The 25,831-nt window shown below is 45.0% G+C and overlaps 2 protein-coding genes and 1 long non-coding RNA gene across 8 annotated transcripts in view; 2 read left to right on the top strand and 1 right to left on the bottom strand.

The window, feature by feature from the left end:
* Positions 1-1,513: 1,513 nt before the first annotated feature.
* Positions 1,514-5,111, bottom strand: LOC4397690 (uncharacterized). Of its 6 annotated transcripts, none has more exons than XR_009765850.1 (5): positions 4,963-5,111; positions 4,397-4,467; positions 2,064-3,640; positions 1,862-1,977; positions 1,514-1,780 (listed from the first exon to the last, which is right to left on the bottom strand). It is a non-coding gene; the product is annotated as an uncharacterized LOC4397690 (long non-coding RNA). The 6 variants fall into 6 exon arrangements; XR_009765851.1 differs by lacking the exon at positions 4,963-5,111 and adding an exon at positions 4,541-4,795; XR_009765852.1 differs by lacking the exon at positions 4,963-5,111 and adding an exon at positions 4,637-4,795.
* Positions 5,112-6,111: 1,000 nt separating this feature from the next.
* Positions 6,112-9,725, top strand: LOC3291948 (bromodomain-containing protein 7). The gene is made up of 4 exons (XM_061657462.1): positions 6,112-6,332; positions 6,470-8,758; positions 8,840-9,025; positions 9,102-9,725. Exons 1-4 carry the CDS (start codon positions 6,272-6,274, stop codon positions 9,431-9,433), a joined length of 2,868 nt encoding a protein of 955 aa, XP_061513446.1. The 5' UTR covers positions 6,112-6,271; the 3' UTR covers positions 9,434-9,725.
* A 10,913-nt stretch (positions 9,726-20,638) lies between these two features.
* The window catches only part of LOC1280269 (uncharacterized), a 63,155-nt gene continuing 57,962 nt past the window's right edge, over positions 20,639-25,831 (top strand). Inside the window, exon 1 of the mRNA XM_061657546.1 lies at positions 20,639-21,826. The gene's annotated coding sequence lies outside the window, so the exon portion shown is untranslated. The remainder of the gene's footprint in view (positions 21,827-25,831) is intronic.

Below are 25,831 nucleotides of genomic sequence, written 5' to 3'. Positions count from 1 at the left end.
GATCTGTGGGCCACGCGAAGGATGCGGCCTTGTAAATCAAACCCGCTCGGGTAACAGCGATCTTCTCAACCGTTCAACACCAATAATTAACCTTCCCGCTAGTTGCTCTCTCAAGTAATGCCGCAGGAGGAGCCTATGCCGCAGAAGGGGGTGAAGAGGGATGAGAGATTTCTTTCTGATCCGTTCGGTCCCTTTTATACCCCCGGAAGCCCCTACAATTTTTAGGGTGTTAGTTTATCCTTTCCGAGGATAATAGCACCGACAAACCGATGTGACACTTCTAACAAAAAGAGCTTCAAAAGTTGTTTCCTCATTTCAAATGAATATACGTTAAACACTAGCGCCATCTCTATAATGATTCGCTTACTACACTGACACAGAGAAGAAACTGCTAAATCCCCTTTTTGTTTTTCTTCGCAAATTCCAATGCGTATTGTTTTATGTACTTCTCACATCTTTTGCATTGATTTGGAAACTTATAAAATGATTTTCCTGGGTGTTTTGTCCAATAATTCTCAAAAAATAGTGCCTCATACTTCCTTCGCAATTTGTATTTAGAAAAGTTGTTTACAGGCGGTCCCCGAGATACACGGTACCTCTTATATGCGGATTCGGAGATACGCGGTTTTCTAAATTTGACAATTCTTTCAAAATACAATTCTTCAAATTGTACTGATTTGACACATCAATTTTAAATTGCCAAATAATTTCCGTTTTGATCGAATGTTAAAAACTATTTCAAATGGTTTGAAACTGTTATATTCAGTCAGAATCATATCAACTAATTCATAAAGTAACTATAACCTCCCCCTACTTGCAAAATTACACGAACATTACTAATATTTTAGCTGGAAACCACGAGATTCGACTTACGCGGAAATTCGAGATACGCGGTATTTTGTGGCCGTTTTCGGTCCCCATTAACCGTGTATCTCGGGGACCGCCTGTATATCGAAGCAGCAGTGAACAGAGCTTACTTTGACAGAAGTGTTCGCCTCACTGGAAAATGACAGTACTTTCGTGTGGGACACTTATGTAACGCCAGTGTCACGTCGGATTGTCGGTGATAATAGTACATAAGTATACGTACGCGTGAGTGCCGCATGTTAGTGTTTGTGACGCATTTTTATTCCACTTTTACACGTAGCGTTCCCGCTAGCGTTTCTAGATTAAGGTGATCGCGCACCACGCGAAATACAGTTTGAGACATTTTGAATAATCGCACGCGTAACAAATACAGTACGTGTAACTGAATGCTTTAGTAATTTTCTTCCATTTTGATATTCTTGCATAGAGAGAAGGAAAGAGAAAACACTGTAAAAGAATGTATGATGGCTGATGGCTTTTTACGAAAGTATTAAGGTTACATGGGTGCAAATTGACGAAAAACTAAACTAGAACCTTTAATCAATAAGAAAATAATTCTTCCACGATGATACTGGATTCTTAACTTTTGATTTTGATCTTCCTTCCATGGAAATAAATGAGTAGTCAACACAAATTCACACACAAATATGATGGATCTTTTCGTATATTTTCAATATCTTGGGTAGTTGTGTTCGGTCTTATATTGAATATCACATCAATTGTAGTAACAGTCTTCTTCGTTCTAGCTGGGACACATCTATGATGAGACTTCGAGTAGCTTGGATAGCAAATCCTGCCTAAGCTCTTCTTGTTGAATTACAAGGTATGTTGTTGGCTGGTACTAACGTTACAGAGTTCCGAAGTAGTATTGCCGACGTTGCGGGGTGGTCGATGAAGAAGAATGCAGCCAGATCTGGAAGAATGCAAACATCATGTAAGTTCATCTTCGTCTTAGCCTTGCTGGGTGGGTTCAGCTTTATCTCAACACACTTACTTTATCGGGCTATGTTGGCCAATTTCACCACATTGCTTTCCACTTGCCTTTTCCCGTCAAAATCGTTGGCATAATCTGGTTCCCGCAGTCATGTACAACCAGCCGGCGACAACTTTCTGCAGCACAGAACAAAAAAAGGGAAGAGATAAATATTTAATTTGCATTACTTGTTTTGTTCTTCAACGATTTTACATTCACTTACGTTTGTTTTCATGGAAGGTATGTTTTCACCTTTCCTCTGTAGCGCATACGGTGTCGTGATGATGGTAGCCAATTCATCAACTATGTATACCATAAGCTCGATCCATGCGATGCCGGCCTACACGCTAGGAACAGAGGGTTTAGTCAGTCTTTATTAGTTAAATAATAAAAGCCATTTATGCTGCCATCTATTCTCCAGACGATGTTTCGCTATCTGCTCATCCATGGGCATGGTGATGTCGGGCACATATTCCATTCGAGAAAGTAATCTTCAGCGAACCGGCAAACATAAGGGCACAGCTCTGCTTTGCTAAATAATAAAAAAAGCAATACTGATATTAAGTCAAAGAGAAAAAGTACCTAAACATGAATGAAAGAAAGAAAGAAAAGAGAAACGAAAAGCAATGTGCATAGCATTATGAAATAAAGGTGTTTACAAATATGCCTTCCTACGAAATGGTTAGGAAAGATATTTTGTCAAAGAATTGTGTTGGTTATATACGTAGAAATAGCAATCAGTTGAGATCCCACGCGCGACGAAGCTGAAAGAAAGTGGCTAAAAGCCGCTGGTCACTGGTGTTCATGACTAGTTCTAGAACAGATTTCTTAAACTAACTTGTTCCTAACTCTCTTATAACTATCCTTTTTGATAATTTAGACTCTCCAATCATTAGCCTAGTGTATACATTAAAGTATCTTACTATTAGTTATCCTATCACTAGCCTTTTGGCCTTTAAGATGATCTTATCACGAGCCTTTTATATACGTTTAAGTATGTCAATGTTAATTCTCCTATCATTACACTCTCGTCAATATTACCTGCCTTGACAACAGTGCAGAGAGAGTTCCTTCGGTGAAAATCTCCCTTTGTTGCCACTTTATTGCCCTTACACTTTAAACATATAAACTCGCTTTTTTATGATTACAAAATGACTCGACAACAACAAAAAAATATTTCCTGATCCAAAGGTTTGTAGATTATGGTTGTGTTGGAAATTAGAAAGTGGTGTGTCCTGATTATAGTCTTTTCTGTAACAATGATGACCCTCATTATCGTCTATTAAATGCTCTTAAAAACGCACTTTTCATTGATGAACACCATTGTCCTGCGCGGCGTAATCCCCGTAGAGGAGGGACGATTATCAACGATATCGAAAAATTGTCTATAGTTATGGAAGGTGAAAAGGATAAGTTGTTTACCGGAGCATCATCTGCTCGAGCCGCCTGCTGCATTCCTGCTGCACTCTGAGCAGATCGTTGAGGAGTTTGTTCTTGTGATGGCTCACTCGAGGCCTGTTGCTCTATAGCAGCATCCTTTTGAGCCGCCTGTTGCATTGCTGACACAAGCCGGTTTGTGGCAGCTGTGCCTGTAGGAGTCTGCATGGCTGACGTCGGCCCACTGGAAGCGTCACCCGGGGCGTTCGGCATTACCGGAACAGCTGCTGGTCCTGGGGGAGGAGTTGTCGGTGCATCCGACGCCTGCATTGGGGATGTTTTGTCCGAAGAGCGGGAACCCATAATTGTTTTCACCGATTCTTTTTGGCCGAGGTGAATGATGGTACCACGATTTGGGCCGCACTAATCGAAGGAAAAGAAATCATTTTAAGTATATTTTATACGATCAGGAAACGCGCAATGGAATAAATATCCTTCTAGAACCCGGTTTACAGCAGCTCGAGTGAAATTGAACGTGACATTTTGGGCTCTTTTGCTATAGTTCATTGAATATATAACATGTTAAAACAATGAATTAAATACATTTCCTAGTGATTCACACACATACACACACTATTTCGAAGGACGCAAGCTGCTGTTTGACACTAGCGAAGGCCCTATCGAACGACACATCAGTGCAGGAGTCCCACAGGGGTCCATACTGGGCCCTACAATGTGGAATATTATTTATGACGGGGGTTTCGAAGTCGGGCTATCGCCAGGGGCAGAGATCATTGGCTATGGCGATGATTTGGTGCTGTTAGTCCCAGGCACAACTTCGATAACAGTAGCAGCAGCAGCAGCGGAGGAAGCAGTGACAGCAGTGGAGCAGTGGCTTCTCGAGCATCGCTTGGAACTGGCTAATGCAAAGACGGAGATGACGATGATCTCCAGGCTCAAGCAACCTCTAGAGGAAGCAAATATCACTAACGAGACTGCAGTGTTGCTTGCGGGTCTCTTACCGATCTGCCTAGCAATCAAGGTGAACAACCGAGTGCACAGTCGCCGTGGAACAGGCATAAACAATGCAATTTGCATTGCAGTTAGCAGTTAGTAGTTATTTAAAAAAAACACACACACACACAAACACACTTACATGAATAGCTTTATTTCACTTACCGGAAGGAAATGCTGTTTGAGATTCGGAACAGATCCTCTTCTTATAAGGTTAATGATGATGCAACTTTGCCCTAAATTAGAAAGAGAAAAAACACGTTAATTACGCGTTATTTCACCAATTATACACCAAAAATGAGTTCATACATAAACACCAGTGAAAATAACTAAAGAAGAGAAGATATTTATGATCTTTTCGGCATGCGTGGGAAACAGTATCAGCGTTTTATGAGCGTTCCATACCGTCACGCGATGAACGAACAAACATGCCGATCTCACTCAAACTAATCATAAATCACAAAATCGTTTTAAGATATTTTACATCAAGAATTTGTGTTCTAGCTTGCGAGGAATTATTGCTTCTAACTATTGCTATCTGCTTTGTGCAATCATGTGCAGCCGTAACCTCACTTATATGCCCCGGCTGTTTGACGTACACCCAGGCACACACACGCGCGCGCGTATTGTACAATTTTAATAAGATGCACACTTCACCAGAAATAGATGCCGGTAGAAGAAATCGACAACAATAATCATTAACAATTTGGATCGTCGGTATTTTTACTTACAATTTCAGCACTGAGTTGATTTTCCAATCTCTCGGGGGTTGTGTCGCTAGATAAGATTTTTCACGTCCGTCACCTCCAATTGCACGTATTGTAATGCGCCAATGCATTTCTTTTGTTCCGTCGCAGACGAGGCAAGGTGGATTAAAAATACCAGGTGGTGGAAAAAGGCCTTTTGGGGGTCGGCCACGGAGATGACAAAATGTTGAAAAAAATGTCAACTTTGTCAAAATTGGTAGTCCACTGCAAACATGAGCTTTTCTTGTGGCCGCACCAAAAATATACACAAGAACGACAAAAAGCTCAAGCATCTAAATACCATCGATATTTTCTTTAAGAAGTACTAAATAGGCATATAAATCAATTAGAATCATGAATTTTAGAATTATTATCATAGCAATGGGTCACAACTGTGCCAAATAGCTGTTTGTTTACGCTTTTTCGCGAACGTCAAATTTTGTCACTTTTTGTCAACTTTTGCCGGCCATCTTGAACCCTTAAAAACCCTCGCTCGAAACGTCAAAAACCGTCACAACTTTTTACAAAAAGCATCGCCAGCGAGGGAAAATTGCACCGATTTGGAGCGTTGCCGAGCTCACGACCAAGGTGTTATAAATAACAAGGATAAGTTGTTCAGAGCAAAATGACATTTCTCGACTTGACATTTCTCTTCCGGGGGCTCCGGTATAAAAATCTGGGAGGGGTAGTGCGGGGTAATGAAATTTGTATGTAGAGATTGACAGATGTCCCCCACAATGTCGCCCAGCAAAAGCGATAAAAATCAACCTTCTAAATACATTATCTTTGGAGGGGTAGTGCGGGGTAATGAAATTTGTATTCAGAGATTGACAGATGTCCCCCACAATGTCGCCCAGCAAAAGCGATAAAAATCAACCTTCTAAATACATTATCTTTGCTCACGACCAAGGTGTATGGATATTAGGAGGTGAAGTGCTTCAGAACAAATTGACATTTCACGACTTGACATAACAATACTGGGGGCTCCGGTATTAAAATCTGGGAGGGCTGGAGGGGGGTATAGAAAATTGTATGCGATTTGACATAACAATACTCAATGATGGCGCCCGGAAAACGCGCTAACAATTCACCTCCTTAATAAACACACCTTGCTCACGACAACCGGTTTTTGGCCTGACAGATGCCTTCCATCGTGACCGTACTGGTGCCCACTGTCATTTGCTAGTGACGCTTTGTTTACGTTTGCATCTGCCATTTGTAGCGCTTGTTTTTGGCTTGCGCGGGGGGAAAGATTTGCGTGATATTCCGGGTTTTCGCCGCTAGTTCGTTCGCAATGGGCTCGAAAAAACACAAGAAGCATAAATCAGAACGCAAGGAGCGTGAACTTGGCAAGGGTAAGATTTGTTATCTGCCGAAACTGAAGAGCGAGACGCGTGCCTGCCGGTTGCCGTCTCCCGACGCTTCGATGAGACAGCAGTGGCAGTGGTTTTTGCTTCATGAATTTACAACGTTTCGGCTGTTCCTTTTCCAGAGAAATCGTTCAGCCTTGACCGGCCACCGAGCTTGAAGCTTATTCTGAAGGTCAGTGGCAACAGCTCGACCCCGGAGCATGGGAACGATTCGCCGGCGTACGGCATCCAGTCGGACGGCGGAAGCACCCTCTTCACCAGCACCAGCGGTGGCGACTACCCCGAGCGGCACAAGAAATCGAAAAAGAAGAAAAAGAAAAAGGATCGCGAAAAGAAGCACAAACATCATCATAAGGAGAAGCGGCATCGGCACCGCGGTACCGACGATACGAGCCTTGGCGAGGAGGATGAGGAGGAGGAAGAAGAGTTCAACAGCTACGGGGACGAAAGCTCCCAGGCGACGGTCGATCCGGTGGCAAGCGTGCACTATCCCGTCGCCAGCTCCGCGGCCGTAGCAGCCGTGGCTGCGGCCGCCAGTACATCGCTAGCCGCCCAGCCTGTCACGAAGCCGCTGCTGCCGGAATCGTTGCTAACTCCGAAGCTGGAACCGGACAATGAACAGGAAGTGCATGCGGTAGCGTCTACCGAGCAAGAATCAGGCGGCCCCCTGGCCGGTGGGCTGGTGCCGAAGGACGAGCTGACGACCGCACCGAGCTCGGTCACGACGGACGAACCGCTGCAGAGCCCCGGCTCGATGCAGTCGTCGTCGCGACCCGGCAGCAAGATCGACTTTCACGACACCAGCTCGAGCCAGGCACCGAAAACGCCCAACTCGGACTGCAGCGGGCGGGAGCCGCGGACCTGCGTGCTGAAGCAGAAGCAGAGCCGCACGCCGCTGAACAAGCTGCTCGACCATCTGCTGAAGGCGCTCGAGAAGCGCGATCCGCACCAGTTCTTCGCGTGGCCCGTGACCGACGACATTGCGCCCGGCTACTCGTCCATCATACTGAAGCCGATGGACTTCTCCACCATCCGGCAGAAGATCGAGGACAACGAGTACGGCTCGGTGACGGAGTTCAGCGACGACTTCAAGCTGATGTGCGAGAACGCGATCAAGTACAACCACTCGGAGACGGTGTACCACAAGGCGGCGAAGAAGCTGCTGCACGTGGGTGCCCGGCTGCTGCAGTCGGACAACCTGATGCGCTCGCTGCGCCCGCTCATGACGTACATGCGCGAGCTGACGGCGAAGGAGCTCGGGTTCGAGCTGCCGGCCGGGTCGGCCGACGGCCCGGACAGTGACTTCCATCACGCGCACCATACGGCCGACTCGGCCGATGAAGCGATGGCGGCCGCCGTCGACGAGGGCATCAACGCACAGATCGAGGAGGAGGAGAAGCGCAAACAGATCCGGCTGGAGAACAATCCGCACACCAAGTTCGAAGCGTTCGTGGACGACCTGACGGCAGACGAGGTGCTGGCCCAGGTGCAGAGCGCCGCGCTGAACGCACGGACGAAGCTGCTGAAGCGCAAATCCGCCCACAAGCTGGGTTTCCTGCGCCAGCACAAGGACGGCACGACCTCGATGAAGATACTGCTCGACGCGAAGTCGGAGGGTGGCGAGGGCGGCCCGGAGCGGACGGTGACGCTCGGTGCGCACACTGGCAAGCTGCAGTACGGCACCGGGCAGCTGCAGGGCTTCCGGGAGGATCGGCGCAACAGCGCCAAGATTGTGAAACCGCTCAGCTACGGTGCGTTCAGCTCGTTTGCGCCGGTGTTCGATTCGCGCTTCGCCAACCTGAGCAAGGAGGAAACGGAGATGGTGCTGAACACGTACGGGTGCGAGACGGGCGCGGACTATGCGGAGAGCATACTGCGCTTCGCCATGGACAGCCCGTTCGCGGCCGGCATGGCGCACAATCTGCTGGATGTACTGACGAACGGGGAGCATCGGCAGACGTACGGGAAGCTGTACGAGTCGCACATGCAGCGGGAGGAGAGTAACGCCGTACGGCAAACGTTCCTCGACCCGGTCGAGGTGGCCGAGGAGGTGAAGCGGTACGCGAACGTGCGGATCGACTTCGACAGCTTACGTTCGCTGTCCAGCTTGGGGGTGGACGTGCAGTTTCTGGACGAGCTCGAGTGCCAGCTGAAGGGTGCAGAAATTGGCCCGCAGCTGCAGCAATCGCTCAGCACCAATTCGGACCTGCTGCAGAAGTTGCACCAGCTGCAGACGGATCGGCTGTCGGCACCGCTGCCCGCCCATCTTTCTCACATTCAGCATCCGTCCGAGGGTGAGCTGGAGTTGGCGGGGCAAATAACGAGCAATCTGACGCAGATAGCGAAGCAACTACCGCCGGCCGCAATCGCCCATCCGCAAGCGCTGAGGAAAGCGATGGGAATCAGCACGGGTTTGTGGAGAAAACGACGGCGGTGGCGATTAAAGGAAATTTGCTTTATAACTTTTTTTCTCATTTTCCTGTTAATTGTAGCTGGATTGGAGGTCTTTCAACCGCCACCGCCAACGCATGGCACACAACCGTCAGTACCTGCACCAGCACTGCAGCAGCCAGTACAGCAGCAGCCACCAAACGGTACCGGGAGCAGCTCCCTTCCGGCCGGTAGCAGTATTTCGAACCCAAACACACATCCAGCACCACCAGCACCGACTGCTATAGGTTAGTGAGCATAAAGTGAAATGTGTAAATGTAAATAACACTAACAAACAATTGCCCTCGCTTTCCTTTTTAACAGACATTGACACCACACCGATGGATATGGACCTGGAGCCGGAACCGATTTCACACCACCACCATCAGCACCATCCCCATCCGCATCATCTGGCGCGGCAAACGCAACCTGTTGCGACCCTTCCCGGCCCGGGTCAGCAGCAATCGATAATTCAACCGAATCCGATGGTTTCCGCTGCACCGGCCGCACATGGACCACCACCGGTCGATATCGATAGCGAGTTGCGCGAGTTTCTCGGTGGCTCGACGCTGAACAACACCGGCCCAAGCAGGGCGGACGGTGGTGGTGCCGAATCGTCCGATGCTGCATGCATTGAGCAAATGTTGATGGATTGAGTGTGTGTGTGTGTTTGTTTGTGTGTGTTTTGTTGAACTTCTCAACCCATTTGAAAGACAGAGGTAGTGTTTTTTACATACCAATAGAATGATAAAAAAAGAAGAGTATATAAATATGAGAATAGGAAAAGAAACGCCCGTTCTTTCTAATTCCGTTACACTGGTAAGGACACAAAACAAAGAAGCAAAAGAAACATTACAATTCAAGTTGAACGTATGGTTGAGATTTTAACACATTTATATTGTACGGTACAATTAGCTTAAATAAATGGACAAAACAGACGAGAGAAAACGCTGTGTGGTACAAATTGCAATAGATAGTTAGTATCGTTTTGATCCGATTGTATATACATATTGCTAGGTGTTGGATTCTCGCACGTACTAGTAAAAGTACAAGAGCAACTCCCTCACACTCACACTCAAATGACGGAATGGTCCAACATGGGAAAGCTCCTCATCCACTGGGTTTGGTTTGAAGAAATTAAAAAGACATTAGGAAGACAGCGCATAAAATCGTCGTCGCGTCTGTTATTGAAGCCCAGCCCAGTCGTTCCCTTCTCCGGTTCGCAATTCATGCAACAATGTCTAGTGGAAACGAATTAAACGCTGCTAAAAGGAAGCAGTGTGGTGCCATGTTTTTTTTTAAAGAAAGCTTTTCGGGATGCTTCCACCACCAGCTGACGGTTCGTTTTGCGGCTGGGCGCGTTAAGTTTGGCCAAGATGTAAAGTCGGAAAGCAATAAACCGGTCTGTGACCGACTGCAGCCAAAGTGGAAAGTTGAGCGCTTGGGAGAAAATGTGTCTCTCCTGAGACTACCAGCCCAGCGCAAGGAGCAAGTTTTTCCGTTCGATGAATTATAATCCACGGACGATTGTTCTCGAGCGGAATTAATTAATGATCCGTAAAGGCGGGATGGTAGAAAACAGAGGGGGATTGAAATGCTGCAATTACTATTAATTATTAAACGTTTCGCTCCTGCCGATTGGGAACATTATTTTGAAGGTTTGAAATTTAAAATGTTCAAGCAAACGAAATCTTTCACTAATTAGAGAGGTAAGAACTTGGAATTATTGGCTCCAGTAATTAATTTACTATTTTAACCGACAAAGGGAAAAACCGTATGCTAATCATGCCCCTTATTCGAGGCTGCACATTCCTTTTTTGTTCATTACAAGCTGTGCCAATTTTCTCACGAGCTCAAAACCGACAAACTGTTGAGTTGTGGGTCATAATTCATAGTTAGCGCTGGTAGACCTTCAAAATCGATTGCCGGAGTGATTGCGTAGCTCAAGGGTAAGGAAAGTGCGTCTGTCAGGAGCCATTTTATGGCTGACCGTATCGGAGAAATGGCTAAACATTAAGTACACGCAATAAAGAGATTTGCTCCGAGATACCGTACAAGCTGAATGAAACGAACATATTACTGGCAAGAGCAAACGGAAAAAAAGGTAAACGGATGCGTGACATGGGTGATGTAAAAAGGGGAGAAAGAAAAGGTAGTAAAATTGTTTCATTTACATACGAATGTGGATTGTACGGAGCAGTTTAGGCGAAACTTTATGGGTTTTCTGTGCAGAAAATAGCATGAAAAATGCCAACGCTCGCGAAAGAATAAAAACCCGCCTAAAGGTATGCAATACGCACGGCATACCGTACCGCTAAGAGCTTATTTTGCACCTATTTACAATCTACATGATTCTTATCATTTTATTAGTCGTCTAGTAGTGTTCAAACACATTCCGAAGCAGTTCACGAGATCCCTGGCATCTTAATTTGCTATCTTTAATAGCAAGGTAGCAGTCCGTTTTCCTTACCGCAGCTTCATTCAACCTGCCTCACTAATTGGTACACTCAAGATGCAAATGAAGCCCAGGCCAATGTAAACCGGGTTGCTACAGACATGGAGCTCCGTTGTGCCATCCTGCTCCATCTTTAACCTTAAACTTTGGCACCTCACCTAGAAGAGAGCCACTTGCTAACCAACCCTCTCGCTCTCTGCGGTCAGTAGTATCAACAATCGGGTCCCCGCAAGTAGGTCATCGAAGATTCCCTGAAGTAGCAGTTGAACACCACCATACCGCTCCAAAGAGTTGGTAAACATATGCTCTGCTCAAGTGATCGAGTGTGTATCTGTGTGTGCGTGTGTGAAGCTAATAACCACCGTACAGGGGATACTACTCCAAAACGATTAACCAAAGGGGAGATAGCTTTGAGGGCGGAATCTGAAATCCCAAAGGAGAGGTGCTCGGTGAAGAGTGTTTCTCCATCTTCACCAAAACGGACATGAATATGTAATGGAACTATTTTCTACGATCTGCACAACTCCAATGAAGACATTCGTAAAACTAAAACGTGCAGGAAATTGTGACACGAGCCTCACAACGAACTTAATGAATAAATTTGTCAACTCAACTTGGGATTGCTCCTTTTTGCTAGTGGTGGGTGCCATTTTCCGAACTCCAGCTCCTGTGTCCAACGTCCATCTTCAAAATCATAATAAATTCATTTCCTTTATCCGATTGGAGGAAAAGCATCTCCAAACTCAGTCTTTCCACCGCGTTGGCAGGAAATTGTCCTCAAAATAAAGAGGGCAGGCTGTAAATGCTTCATATTAAGAGCAAAATCATCTCCAGGTGGTAAAATTACTTCTTCGGCACGGAAAATTGAGATTTAAATTTAGGTCAGTAAATAAATTACTCTCCAGTGTGAGGGGGCCTTCACAGAAACGGCAGAAACAGAACATAATCGAACATCATCTTGGTGTTCCAATTAAAACTAGCGCGCACCTTGAAAATAGATCGAGCGTCTAGTTGTACCCGAGAAAGCGCGTTACATCTTTCCATCATTCCACACCAAAAAGCCACGTTCAACACTAATTGACATCCCTCCTACAACCAACCGATCCATCCTGGACCCAGCACACAATTTGCAATTGTGATCGTCCCCATCGCTTCTTGCAACATCGGAATTATTAACACGTGTCCCCAAGGACCATTATTTCACCCTCCACCAAGGGAGAACAGAGAGAGAGAGCGAGAGAGAATACGAAGCGTAGCCGAAGTATTTAGGCACCGTTAATGACGCGAAAAAAAGGAGAAAAAACGCAATGAGATGCAAATGAGCCTATCAGGTCCCGCCGGGGGGATGGATGGTAAGCGAAAGGACGACAGCATTGAATTGGATGCAGTACCGGAAGCGTGTGCCAGTGAGGTCGGTTCGGCTACCGGGGAACTCAGTCAGCAGGTCAGCAGTCAGCGCCTTTGAAGCAGTCGCGATTAGATACGGTGTGAAGCAAGTGTCGAAGTAACTTTCCGTACAGATCGCCGCCCGGAAGCGGTGGCACAACACAAAAGCCAAAGCGGCAACCATTTAACTTAATGACCTATCCCGCTTCCCGCTCGGTGGCGAGGAGCGGTCGATTATTTAAAGCAGCCTGAATGGTACAGTGTGTAGCGACAGCTTTTCAAGGTCAGTTACATCAGCGATGAACAATTATGCATGGAATCTGGGGACTGGTTCTGGAATCGTTTTTTGTTGCCCAAAGGATGCGTAACTGAAAACTTTACGCTCAAGAGATGCCTCGGTGCCGCAATCCTTGGGTGCAGCCTGTTAGTGGCGTGGCGTCTTCGACAACTTTCTGCCAACGTCATTCGTTACCCGGCGGGAGTTGATAATGACGTCGCACTGGGCCTGATTGTGACGGATCTTGGGGGACTTACCAGAGCGGACGGGAAATTATTGAAAATCGATTTCAGTTGGAGGTTTGTACGGTGTTTGATAATTTTTTGCTGTGAATGTCATTGGATTGCATACTTTTAGGCGCTTTACCAATGCCACCCTGCTTGGAGATGCGTGCTTTGATGATGCGTGCCGAGCAGCCCTGTACCGTCGAAGCATGCTCCCATGGTTACGTTCGTGCTTCATCGCGTCGCCAAATGGCGTGCGTTTGCGTTCTACACGCCGTCAACTCTTTTGCGCCGACGTTCGTCATCATTGACATCCCGCCGGGTTTGTCGTACGCGTACGCAGATCGGCTCTGTTGTGCGTGCTAGCAGCGGGAAATAGTAAGCTACCAAGCCAAGCGATGGTTTTATCGCTTCCGTGATCACTGTAATGGAGTGGTATCGACCAAGGCCAAGTTGTCATCGAACCATATGCTGTGGGTCTGCAAGAGAATGGTAGAGAGAAGAAGAGACGGAAACGTACATCGGACGGAATGATTGGAACGGACTCTTTTTTTCGTTTTTATAAGCATCTAGCTTACAAACATTTTTGTGGTTTAGAGTTACCGATGTACCGAACGGTCCGAGGGGAGAGGCGTTCGAATTCGAATGGATTGTGTTTTAGCAATTGGTACGACTGTTTCTTCTTTTTTTTGCCACTGCCATTGTACCTGGCGTGTGTGAGTGTGTGGTCTTCACTCATTTCTCATATGAAAATCCTCCCACCCGACCGGTAAGCACGAACGACACAGAACGAACATCAGTTACATCCTTTCGATGTTGCCATTCTTGGAGCAAAAATCTCGCACTGAATCTTTGATGTGGAATGTTGCAACGTAAGCGCCGGGCGAGCAAACGGGGACGGGGGAAAAACTGCACTCTCATCTCCATATTGTCCGGATGGATTTATCATCATTCCGAGCAGTAGTTTTGTTTGGTGCTTTTCGAACCTTGTAAACCGATGGAGAAATGTACGTGATGATGTATGATACGGGGAACGTTGCGGAGCTGTGGGCAGCGGAAATAACACGATCAAGAAATTGAACGTACCCAGAACGTACTCCTGGGGGAGGAGTGCTTGGAGATATCGCATCGTACACGTTGGTTGCAGTTTCTTTCGGATTTGAGGCGAAATAGTGTACCTTTACAGTTCATCTGGACGATGTCCGGAGAGGATTACGTTATTAGAAGTTATCCACTCTGCAGGTTTGAGTGCTCTTGCCGAGCATAGCTATAACATTTTCTGATAAAAGCTCACGAATGCAGGGGTTTTTTTTTACAAAACGATAGCCTTTTGCATTTTTAATCTATATGCTGTAGTTGTGCATGCTTTTCTAATTATCTAGCCCAAGAGATTATAAGAAATTGTATTAAATATAGCAATTAAATCCTCAGGATGATGTTATTACGAAACACGATTTGCCTAACTTTAGGCGTTTCAAATCATGGTACAAATTATTTGAGTATACCACCGTCTGACATCAAGGCATGAAACAAATGTTTGGTCCCACAATAAAACAAACAATTAGGATGTTATTTTTCCACAGTTTGATATTTTGATTAAATTATTAAATTTATTAAGTTTTAAATTTAGTTATTAAATTTTGATATTATTAGTCTAGTCTGCGCTTCGTTCAATATCAAGTTTATGAAACGCCTTAAGGTATGCAACACACGATACTGTTGCATAGTAAGTTGTGAGTGCAGAGTGTATTGCATTAACCGTTAAAATATTTGAAAATAATGAAATATTATTTGAGCCGGTCTGGTGGTACAGTCGTCAACTCGAACGACTTAACAACACGCCCGTCAGGGTTCAAGCCCCGAATAGACCGTGTCCCCATACGTAGGACTGACTATCCTGCTATGGTAACAATAAGTCACTGAAAGCCAAGCCCACTTTACTAGTGGGTACTGGCAGGCCTTGACCGGCAGCGGTTGTTGTGCCAAAAGAAGAAGAAATATTATTATATTTAAGATTCTAAACATGATTGGAGCTTTTTAACACGCTGTTCATCGTTACATAAATATAATAAATAAATACAAATTATGTTGCTTCTCAATACTAATATCAAAAACTATCTTTTAAACTGCACAATTGAAAAGTTTTCTGCCCTCCCGGAAGTTTGGTCAGTGTGGTAGCGGTCAAGGGGGATTTGTTGTACAGTTTCTTCATCTCATTGGTTGAAGCTTCGTTGCTATGAGATTTATTTTTTTGTATCATAATAGTTTGAGCAAATAAAACAAAGGTGCAACCCGTGAAATATAGCTGTTGCTTTTACTAAAAAGGTAATTGTGAGAAGAAAAAAAAATCCTACAATCCTGTATAAAACTTTATCGTTTGTTCTAGACCATTTTTATACATTCGGTGCATCTGAAGTGGGTTTATTAAGATTGGCTAGGGTGCCTTTCTGACGCCACACGGTGCGAAAACGAAGCATCAAGAGCATGAAATTAACCTTTCCCACAAAAAACAACAAGAAATCTCTGCTGAGAAAAAGCTGTTTGAAAAAGGTCCATTCCTTGCCTTACTTTACCACCTTCAGCAACGTCAATGCTGTGGAAAATTTGAGCGTAACTCGCATAGTTTTGCACATGAAAAAAAAATACTAGTTTTGTGGTTTCTTTTTCCCTTCGGATGCTGCCCACCAAACAGACCGTTCAACGCACGCGACCGAACCTTCACCATCGACGTGCCGCTGCTGCTGCTGCTGCACGGCACAAAAAGAAAAACTTGTTTAATCCAATTAGAACAAGATGGTCGCGATACTTCCGCCCTGTTAGCGGGCAAGATGCGAGATGCTGCTCCAACGGTCGTTTCCTTCCAAGCCAAGAAGGAGTCCACTACGCCACTTCTTTTCTTGCGCGCCGTGTAAAAACGTAAAGCAAGCAAAGTTGCTGACGCCTTTCAGTGTGCCGGTTGTGCAGGGTGCTTTTTGTTCCTCCGCTGCGAGTTAATAACATTAGCGGGCTCGTGGTCTGTCACCAGTGGCTAAACAGTGCGGTGCAGAACGAAACCGAACCGGTTTCGCTAGTTTATTTGATTAATTTACGATCTCCCTATCGAAAGAAGCACGGTGCAAAAGGGATGCTCGCTTTCCGCCGGGACGCCGGGCAGCGATTAAAATGTTCGAAAACAAAACGAACGCGGTTGTGGGTGTGCGCACGGTGGAAAAATGGGAGTTTGTAAGTGATTGGGGCTTTGGGTGTATGGAAGTATGTTGAGTTTCGTGGGAGGATAATTTAATTAAGTACCGATTTCCGCTGACGACGTGTGTTGCCGGCCTGCTCTTTGATAAGCGTTGCTTGCAGGATGTCGTAAATAGCACAAATTAGTGGTTAATTAGTAGCCATTTTCTTAGTATGGTGCGGATCAAAAAAGGAGTTTGATGTCCCGCAGGGGAGTTTATTAAATGGTGAATAATCTTCTACACCGCCGTCAGCAAGAAATCTGTTTTGTTGCGTAAAAAAAGGGTTCATATAAACATAACAAAACCAATACAATGAGAAAAACACGAAGGTTGCAGGCCTTTTCAAAGCGATCGAAATTCGCCAAAAAGTATGCAAGCTGTTTCAAGAACGCCTCAATGTATGCAACTCACAAAACTAAAGAAACGCTTGTTTAAAACTTAATTGTTCTTCGAAGGACGATTGTTAGTCGCCTGATAACCCTGTGCTGCGTAAAGTTTTCCTCTGACACAACAAGTAAAAACTATCCTCCATCTTCACCATCACCCTGCCACTCTTTCATTGCTCCCCAAGGTGACTGCCACAAATTCCGTCCTCCGTCTTAAATGGCACAGCGTTAAACCACACAGACGCGGTTACTGCGGTATCATTATGGTGACGATTGCGTCTGGCACTGCCATTGTCCGCAGCCACAACACTTCGGCACGAGCATCCGACAGACGGTATCCGATAGGCTCCCCTCCCCCACTCCATGAAGGCATGCTTCCTTCCCTGCCCTTGCCCCGAGGGAAGTGAAAAGTTTTCGCACGTTGCATTCTTCCTCTAATTGCTCGGTCCCAGATTGGTGGCGTGGAACGAAAATGCAATCGTTTCGTGAAGAGTTTGTCCCGTGTTGGCATTCCGCAAGGCACCGATGGGGGAGTACCAATATCCGGCGGAAGGATGGCACTACAATTGTTGGCTTCTAACGACCGGCTCTCAACCGATTTTTGCAGCTGTTGAGAGTTCCATCGTGACGAATGTGGTTGATGCTAAAGTTGCGGAACAGAAGAGGAAGAAGAGCAAAAAATGAATGAACTCGCCGTCGCCATGGTGTCTGGCGAGAGACGTCACAAAGGGCGTGTGCGAGATTCAGAGTACCAAAAAAAAAAACTGCACTTCCGGCAGCACATTGACATATTGTCCTACCCTGGGTTGACATTGGGACCGGTGAATCGGTGTTACGTGCCTCAAGTGCTGCTATGTAAGTGTGTGCCGCAACTGCAATGCTAACAGGAGCACCTGGCGGAGTTGCATTCGTTTGGCTGCTGGAAGCTGCTGACCCTCTTTTACAAGGGCAAACGACTGGCGGATTGGTGCGATGTGTTATGCATGTTCAAATTTGAGCTGTACAAAAATGGAGTTCTTGTGTTGTTGCATTCATGCTTGATTCGTTTGCTGTTGCATGTTTATGGCTAACAATCCGGTCAATATTTGAGAATAAATCGTAATAATGAAATATTGCAAGGTACATTGCATACTTTTAGGAGAATTTGGTTTTCGCTTTTCGGTAGGATAGATACGGCTAAAGATATTCAAGTCGAAAAAATAATCCTTTTTTTGTTATATTTACTTGCCATAATCAAAAGCTTTAGTAAAAGAAACTCGAACGAACTTAATTGAATAATCACAAAGACAATTGTTAACCCAGAAAAAGCACAAGTTTTCATTTCAAACAAAGCAAATAATTCAATCACATCTATCGATCATCACATCACCGTAAAGGAGCTTCATTCCATCCGTAACTCGTTAAGTCAGTGCAATTCGGTTTAAATAAAGCAATGTAGACGAAAATCGAACTATCGTTTGCATCTCTACCATCCAAACGCTCTGCTGTAAGTCTCCATGTACTCAAAATAGAGAAATTTCTGATATTTGCATGTCAAACGACGTTGGTTGATTTTGGCACGAATCGGCTCTCGGATTGGAGTGGAAAGCAGTGAGCGAAGACTTTCGATGTAAGCACGCACCCAACAAGAGCAAGTTCCTTCTGCGTGACCAACATTATCGACGAACTTGATGCTAAACTTTCGAAAGCGTGGCTTTGTTTACAGGATTTACGAGGCAGGGCATTGAGCAATCAGGACACGGTACCTGGGGCTGGCCTACCGAAAACCAGGTCAGATTATGAAGCTGGTTTATAACAATCGCCGTTAAGCCTGAGTGCCAGAGCGTAGTAGCAGGGAAGTGTAAACTAATGCATATCCAAGGCAATGCAAAAACAAGCCCAAAGTTATTTATACTTTTGCATTTTTTGAAGCACTCCGTTTTCCTGTCAATCATTCGGACAGTGGAATGGGATGCAACACATGCTTTGCGAATAAAAACCACCCAACATCGGCAGCTATCTGACATTCAAATTGAATTTATACTGGTTTAATTGAGTTTAGTGTTGGAGTGTGTTTTTGTGTGCGTAGGCTTTCCCGCTACTCGTGAAGGAAGTAGGTCACATGGATTTTGTGCGTTTTTGCGGCCTATTAGAATTGAAAATAAAGCTTCCAGTTCATGAAACGTAAATATTGTATAATAATATTGAGTATTAAACAAGGTTTAGTGGATTAAAGTTGAAAAAGGCTTTTCAAGCTCTACAGATGCTTAAAATGAGAAAATAGATTTTGCCGATTGCATACCTTTAGGCTGTAAAATTATAAGTTTTATTTTATTTTATTTTTTTTCCTTTTCTGAAACAACCAAATCACAAATCCGCTTAAACTAAAAGCAAACATTAATAATATATGTTAAACATGAGCATTTTATACCGATGACCAGTCTTCCGCTATACATTGCAACATGAGTGGGTTTTAATTAGTTGTTAATTTATGCTTTATCCACATGTTTTGAATATTCTTTCACTCGGATACCCAACATACATTACTGTTTTTTACCCTTCTTCTTCACAGTATCCATTTACGCTAGCCAGGTATAGTCTCTGTTATCGCCATTGAAGCGTTCATGGCATCATTACTCCAGCCTCTCGGCGAGACCATTAGTCTCAGTCAGATAGCAGGATTTAAAAGCGATTCCGTTTCGTTTCTTACCTCTGCTGTTTGACTGTGCGCTTAAACCACCGTCCTGTCCTGTCCGTAATTCTGCTGACGTGCTGAGAACAAAAAATGGTGATTGAATCTCGAGCCTGGGCACACCATCGGGATGAAATCAGCCAGCTGTGAAAATGTTGAAAGAGCATGTGCTTTCAGAGGTCAACAATTCGTGACACCCGACGGTCAGCAGGCGCGGGATGAAGGATAAGCTGTGGCCACGCATTCGCATTTCGTGCAGCACGCGTAGAGCTGCCCCACTAACACGAACAGCATACACTAACGTACTCTTCGCACCCCGACTTTCCATGATTGTACGTATCGTACGCGAAATGAGAACGATGAAGCGCAAACAATCAAATGCTGGTGTTAGATCTTTGTAGAGCGAGTCTAGTGTAACATCAACGAAACGTGCCCTTTTTTCACACGAGCAACGCAGCCGACCGAAATTGGCCCATCCGACGCTGCTCTCACTTTATGTGACGTGTGTTTGCATTGTTTTGTTGCTTTGTTAGGCATGCAGACAGGCGAGCTGGCTGACATATCCATCGTTTGGGACTGCCCGTGAACGTATCAAAATCACATCCTACGTTGGAAAGGCTCTTACTAACCGGTCGGAAATAGAGGTTGGAAATAATCGAGCAGTTGTTGCGAATGACAATTCGAGTAGATCCGAAGCAGGTGCTCGGTTTGTTGAGCTGTTGAGATGCTCTTGGTATTGGTGGTTTAATAACTTTATATCACTTCTAGGATGTTAGTAAGATACTTAATTTTATTTACTTTTCATTACTAAGCCTGTAAATATGTAAATTAATCCTAAAGGTATATTCTTCAGGCTAAACTAAATTTTCTCGGAAATTGCATACCTTTAGGCGTAGTAGATGATGTATGATAGATGAAGATGTTTCTGTTGTAACTTACTCGATCGTGTAAAAATCATCTGTAATTTATGCTTTTATTAATTATTTTGAGATTAAATGCTTAGTTATATGACATTTATTTATTTACACCTTTTATTTTTTTGCATTTACAACCAAAATATACAATCAAACCGATCAATTCAATTTCGCCTTAGTACTGCTTCCTTCACATAGTCCGTTTGCGTTCGTATCCTTTCGCTACCCTGCGGTTGACAGCCCCTGCAACCGAACGTGGCACGAACGCCGTCTGATAAAACCCGAAGAGCGAACATTTTCGCGCCATCTAGTATTTGTTGTTTGCGTTCTGAGCAACGGTACGTTAGTTCGATACGACTGCTTCGATGATGAAGAGACTCTCACGTACAAGTGATTGGGGTGCTTCTCGTTGGACAGTTCAGTGCGCGCACTTTTAGTATTAACACACAACTACAAAAAACTTCTTGTAGGAAAAGGTGCAGTGAAGAAAGAGGTACCTCTAAACAAAAAATGATGAACTGTGTGTTAAAAAATACGGATAAAAACACGGTATTAGTGCATCGACTGTGCAATGTAGATGATTGATCGAAAGAGCGCACAAACGGTGGATAACATACAGTTTCTAGCATGCTTTTTTTTGGGTTCATCTTCCCAAAGCGATGTCTTGATTTCGATGTAACACGTGGCGAAGGGAAAGGTTTAGCGCAAACGGTCCCATGGCTGCACCGTGATTGATCGTGTGTCGGACAGTTTAAGCATCGAATGATTCATGATTCTAGTTTGGTTGGTGTGGGGTAAAAAAGTGGAAAACGAGTTTAATTTTCGTGAAAATTTATGCCGTGAACACGAAAGTTTGGTACAATATTGATACATCAAATTTTTATAATGACAAAAACTGAGTAACTTCAAACACGAGATAGTTTAAAAAATTGTGTATCAGAATGCGAGTAAATTAAACATCAGCGTAATCTTATAAAGTCAATTCACTTCTAATACAACACACGTGTAGCAGTGCGAACGATCGTCCTGCAGGCCAGCCAGCGTCGCCACCCCGCCATGCTGCTTGACGCAACATCACTCACCTTTCCATGGTCAATCTTTTAAAGAGCAGCAGCCAATTAGTTGCAGGCAATAGCAATAGCATCCTCTAACATTCCAGTGCCACCAAACACAGTCGTTCACTCGTCCCCTGACCCAGTGCGCCACTCGACGGTTGGCAGTAATTAAGAGGCGGTGTCAATTAATCAAACTGACGGTTCCGTTTGTGCCGGGGCCGGAGCGGGCGGGCCCGCTCGTGTGTACCGCGTGTGTGTTGTACCCACCCAAGCTTATCCGTTGATCGAGTATCGAAGTGGTAAATCATTAGATTCGAGTGCTCTTTTTAGTGACTGGCTGAGCGGGGCGTAGGCAAAGCAAGGGAGAGATAGAGCGCAAGTGGAAGGAAACGCTCCGTCAGATCACAAACGTGACTCAAGGCGAAATGTCAGCAGCAACATAACGGTTCGATGGGTAAGTTTCGATTGGATTTTCCACAAGTAATCCTTTGCAGTTTCAGTTTTTCTTCCGCCCTTCTACCTTCCAACCGCTGCTGACCTGATGGTAGCGAAACTTTGCTCCACATTTCAAGCCGCAATAAAACTCGGGATTCAAACGTTGCTTTCGGTCGCCGGATGTTGACGGAGTAATAGAAGTGTGTTTGTGTCTGGCTATGTGTGGGTGGACAAAGGCAATCGATGGCACGATGGTTGGCACGTATGAGCTGTGCAAGAGTGCAAATTAAAAGGGAGAAAACTTTTGAGTTGGAAACAAAAAAAAAAGGAAAAACTTATTCTTGCTAGTTTCTGGACCGGGAGCTGAGAGTTTTGGAAGGATTAATGCATGGAGCGAAATTTTCTATGTCCTCAAGCATGAATAAACTGCATTATGAGTTGGTGGCACTTTGGATCATTCCTTTAGAAGCAGAAGACAGAAGAATTACTTACAATTTTAAGACGAAAAATATCATTTTTATCAGTTTCTGCAAACCTTTTAAAAGAGACAAATAGTTTGATGAAGAGAGTTTAAATCAGAAGTGTAACTATTGCACTCCTTTTGTAATGCGGATTGCATACTGAAAGGCGAGTTGAACGGCGACTCTAAGCAACCTTTGTACCATCTGGTCGTTTGTATAACATTTTAGTGCAAATAATTGATCGTATCCACTGCAGAACCATTAAATTGAATATTTTTCATCCTAATTGCGTTCCTCAAGGCATCCGTATCGATGCGCTCACTTTAACCATCCATTAAATAGCTTCCGAACTTATCACTTCATCAAACACAAAACCTGCTAGCTCTGCTTGTCTTTCACCTTTTACCGTCCTCCTGTTCCGGTGCTTTGCATGAATTTGCCCAGTTCACGCAATGGCTGAAAGTGCCTTGCATAATGCATTCCTGCAAATCTAATGTTTCTTACCGTACGCGCCAGTGACGTGCGAAATATATTATTGTTCGTCATGTTGTTCCGGTGCCAACGTGGCAGTAAAGCTCTGCCACCCATCTTCATGGACCGAATGACACATCATGTTGTAGCAGCGATGGTTTGTATCGCTCAAGGTCTGCCCAAACGTCTTCAGTCAAAACGTGTTTGTAGCTCGCTGGGATACATTATACTGCTTACATTACACAAGGCGTCAGTGGATGGTGAAATTTTGAACTACAAACGCTGCTTGCTATACAAAACCGACTTAGAATCTTGGGATGCATCATTTAAAAAAAAATACAAGAATAACAATCCATTCTCTGTTGACCAAACGCTACAGCGGGTCAGCCAAACAAAGGGAACGCAAAGATATTTTGAAATCATCATGGAAACGCCGAAAGCCCGGCACTTCGTGTGCTCAAAATACGAAAGATAGCGCAAAATAATAGCAACGTCTTCGCTCACCCCTTCGTGCCGCCTCTGTTGCGTCCTTGAGCGCACTAGTTACCCTTCTCAAAACGGCTGATGAAATGAATTTTCAGCATCCGGAAAGCAGAGGGCGGAAAACAGCTGAGCCTGACAGCTTGCAGGCGCTTGAAAGCGCTTAGGTTTCATTGCACTGACAGCTGTCTTGACGGATCGTGTCGAGTGATTTGCATGCTGTTGTTTGCACAGGCTTGTGTGTCTGTGTATATGCAGCAACGGATTAATGTTACGGGTAGAATAAAAATGAGGCGCATCTATTTGATGCTTATGTTTCGGGGTGTGAGTACAATTAAAGGATCCTATTAAAGCCACTGGTCGGCCAGTGGTTATATGAAAAATTTCTCTTCAGAAAATGATGATCATCACAAAAAATGTAGAGCAGTTCGAAGGCGCTAAAAAATGTGCTAATAAAAATAAAATTGTATTGCGGATTGCATAGCTTTAGGCGAATTTATTAGTATCCGCTTTATGCATCGCTTGAACCAGCCTTTTTTGTGTGTCTAAACGGTTCCATTACAAGAGATTATGTTTGATGCTTCCTAATGCTACATTTCACCGCAAATTTGTGCACTAATTATCTTAATTCGCAGGATCCTTCTCTGCTCGATCGCAACAGAGTAAGTTTCATTGGCGCAAAAATGTGGACAAAAGCTCCAACATTGCTGTGGGAAAGTGGGAAATCCCACTGTACTGAGCGAGGACTAACGCATGCTCATCACCACAGCGCAGTCATCATCATCACCATCAAAGTGATTGCCGCCAAGGCTCCCAGGGCAATTATGATCCACTCTCCCATCGGGCGGAAAGAATGACCGGAAGGACACTGTAGCGCCTTTTGCTCACCCTTCTTGCCATCCTACCACCCTACAGTTGTACGACTTCACGGTGGTATTGCGTGACTAACATGATAAAGTGTATGTTTGGTGAATAGTAGCAACGGTACGGACAAGGCTGGGAGAAGCCGAGAAGCAAGGGAAAAGCGGTAGCACTAACAGAGCCATCCCATCCGCAAACGATAACCGTACAATTTAAATATCACTTAGCACACAAACACATGTGTCGCTGTCGTTTAGCCATTACTGCATCCGGTGTCTCTGTATGTGTTTGGGTGTATGTGTGTGTGTGTATTGAAAGGGAGTTTGGAGGCTACCCGTACCGGGATCTCGATTTTCCAACCCAGTACCACTTTCCAAAGGGCCAGCGGTCACGACTGCACCCCGTTCTGCCAAACGGAAGCAACGGCTCAACCGAGCTAGAACGGGTGGTTGATTACTAACAGTGTCCGGGTTGACCATCTGATCTAAAGCCCCTCGAGGGGTTAGGAACCGACAACATTATCACCTCACTGCCCCGAAGCAAGTGTTACGTTGTTTGAGGTAAGCTCACATCCGGACAGTGCAGCGTTGGGACAATGGCAATTGCTGGCGGGGTGCATGATTGCATTCTTCCGGAATATGCTCTAAGCGCTTTGCTGCTGCTGCTGCTGCTGCTCGTCGAGTCAAGTACGCTTGAACTCACCCATAACCTTTTGGCGCTGTGATGAGCAAACGTGCCCGGGTTTGCCACATCCGGCCCATCACACACACACACAATCATCGGCTTTCGTCCGTTCGGTTGGAGTACGATTAAATACAAACCGAGCATAAATCACCCACTAAATGAATGTTGGCCCTATGGCAGATTCGAGATCGGATGGATTTTTTTGTTCTAAAGGCTGTGCATAAATTATGCCAAAGCATTGTTTTCTTGGAATGGTTGCGAGTGTGCAGCCACTATCAAGTGCAAACGGAATGCATCATTGCATGGTAGCATTCGCCGTACTTTTCCAAGCGAACGATATCATCTGTCCACGTCAATGGCGAACTAGATGATAATAATAATAAGAGCGTTGATGGTAATGGTGGAAAATGTGGTTCAACAGTAATGGACAGTGTTTGCCCAAGGATGCTCCTTTCGTTTCCACGATCCATCAGAGCGATAGCGCAAACAAAAAGAAGCAGCAAAAAAAAAAGGTTGAACCTTCCCATGATTCGTCCCGTCGGTGGCTGATTCCACATCCCGAGACCGTTGAACTTGTTATCACCCGGCGGGCATTAGAACGTTTGGCGCACAAACAGCGTCGAGCTGCTGCTGCTACTGCTGCTCCGAAACGCACCGACGAAGAATCGAACGATAAGCAACGAGCGAAAGTGGCGCATTAACAAATGGCAGATTTAATGTCCCGTCGAGAATAGGATGCACTGGAATGTGGCTGCCGCTTTGGGAAAGGGGCGAACGGATCCATTTCAGTGCGAGTGCGAGAACTTTTGGTCGTGCTGGATTAATCGGGGAAGCTTGATCCATGCATCGTCTGTGGGGGACTCATTCCATGAGAAGGATAAAGTTTGGCAGTTTATTAAAGTTTGTTTGTCTTTTTTTGTTGTTGGTTCTTCGCATGGTTAGACAAACGATTTGGCAGACATTAAGCTTGACCGAAATCGAAACAATGTTTAGTATTTCCAAACAATTTCAAGCATTGCACTTCGGTTGGTAGAAGCGGTGGAACATTGTCTTTGTAGGTGGGTGAT

Source organism: Anopheles gambiae, chromosome 3 (genome assembly GCF_943734735.2).
Source record: "Anopheles gambiae chromosome 3, idAnoGambNW_F1_1, whole genome shotgun sequence".
Taxonomy (NCBI): domain Eukaryota; kingdom Metazoa; phylum Arthropoda; class Insecta; order Diptera; family Culicidae; genus Anopheles; species Anopheles gambiae.
The sequence above is the reverse complement of the archived record's forward strand: the minus strand, read 5'-3'. Positions and strand labels throughout refer to the sequence as shown.

Excerpts from the sequence above, each read along its gene's own strand:
- LOC3291948 (XM_061657462.1), top strand. The coding sequence starts at position 6,272 with ATGGGCTCGAAAAAACACAAGAAGCATAAATCAGAACGCAAGGAGCGT. Across the intron at positions 6,333-6,469 it reads GGAGCGTGAACTTGGCAAGG|AGAAATCGTTCAGCCTTGAC; the intron begins GTAAGATTTGTT and ends TTCCTTTTCCAG. Across the intron at positions 8,759-8,839 it reads AGCGATGGGAATCAGCACGG|CTGGATTGGAGGTCTTTCAA; the intron begins GTTTGTGGAGAA and ends TGTTAATTGTAG.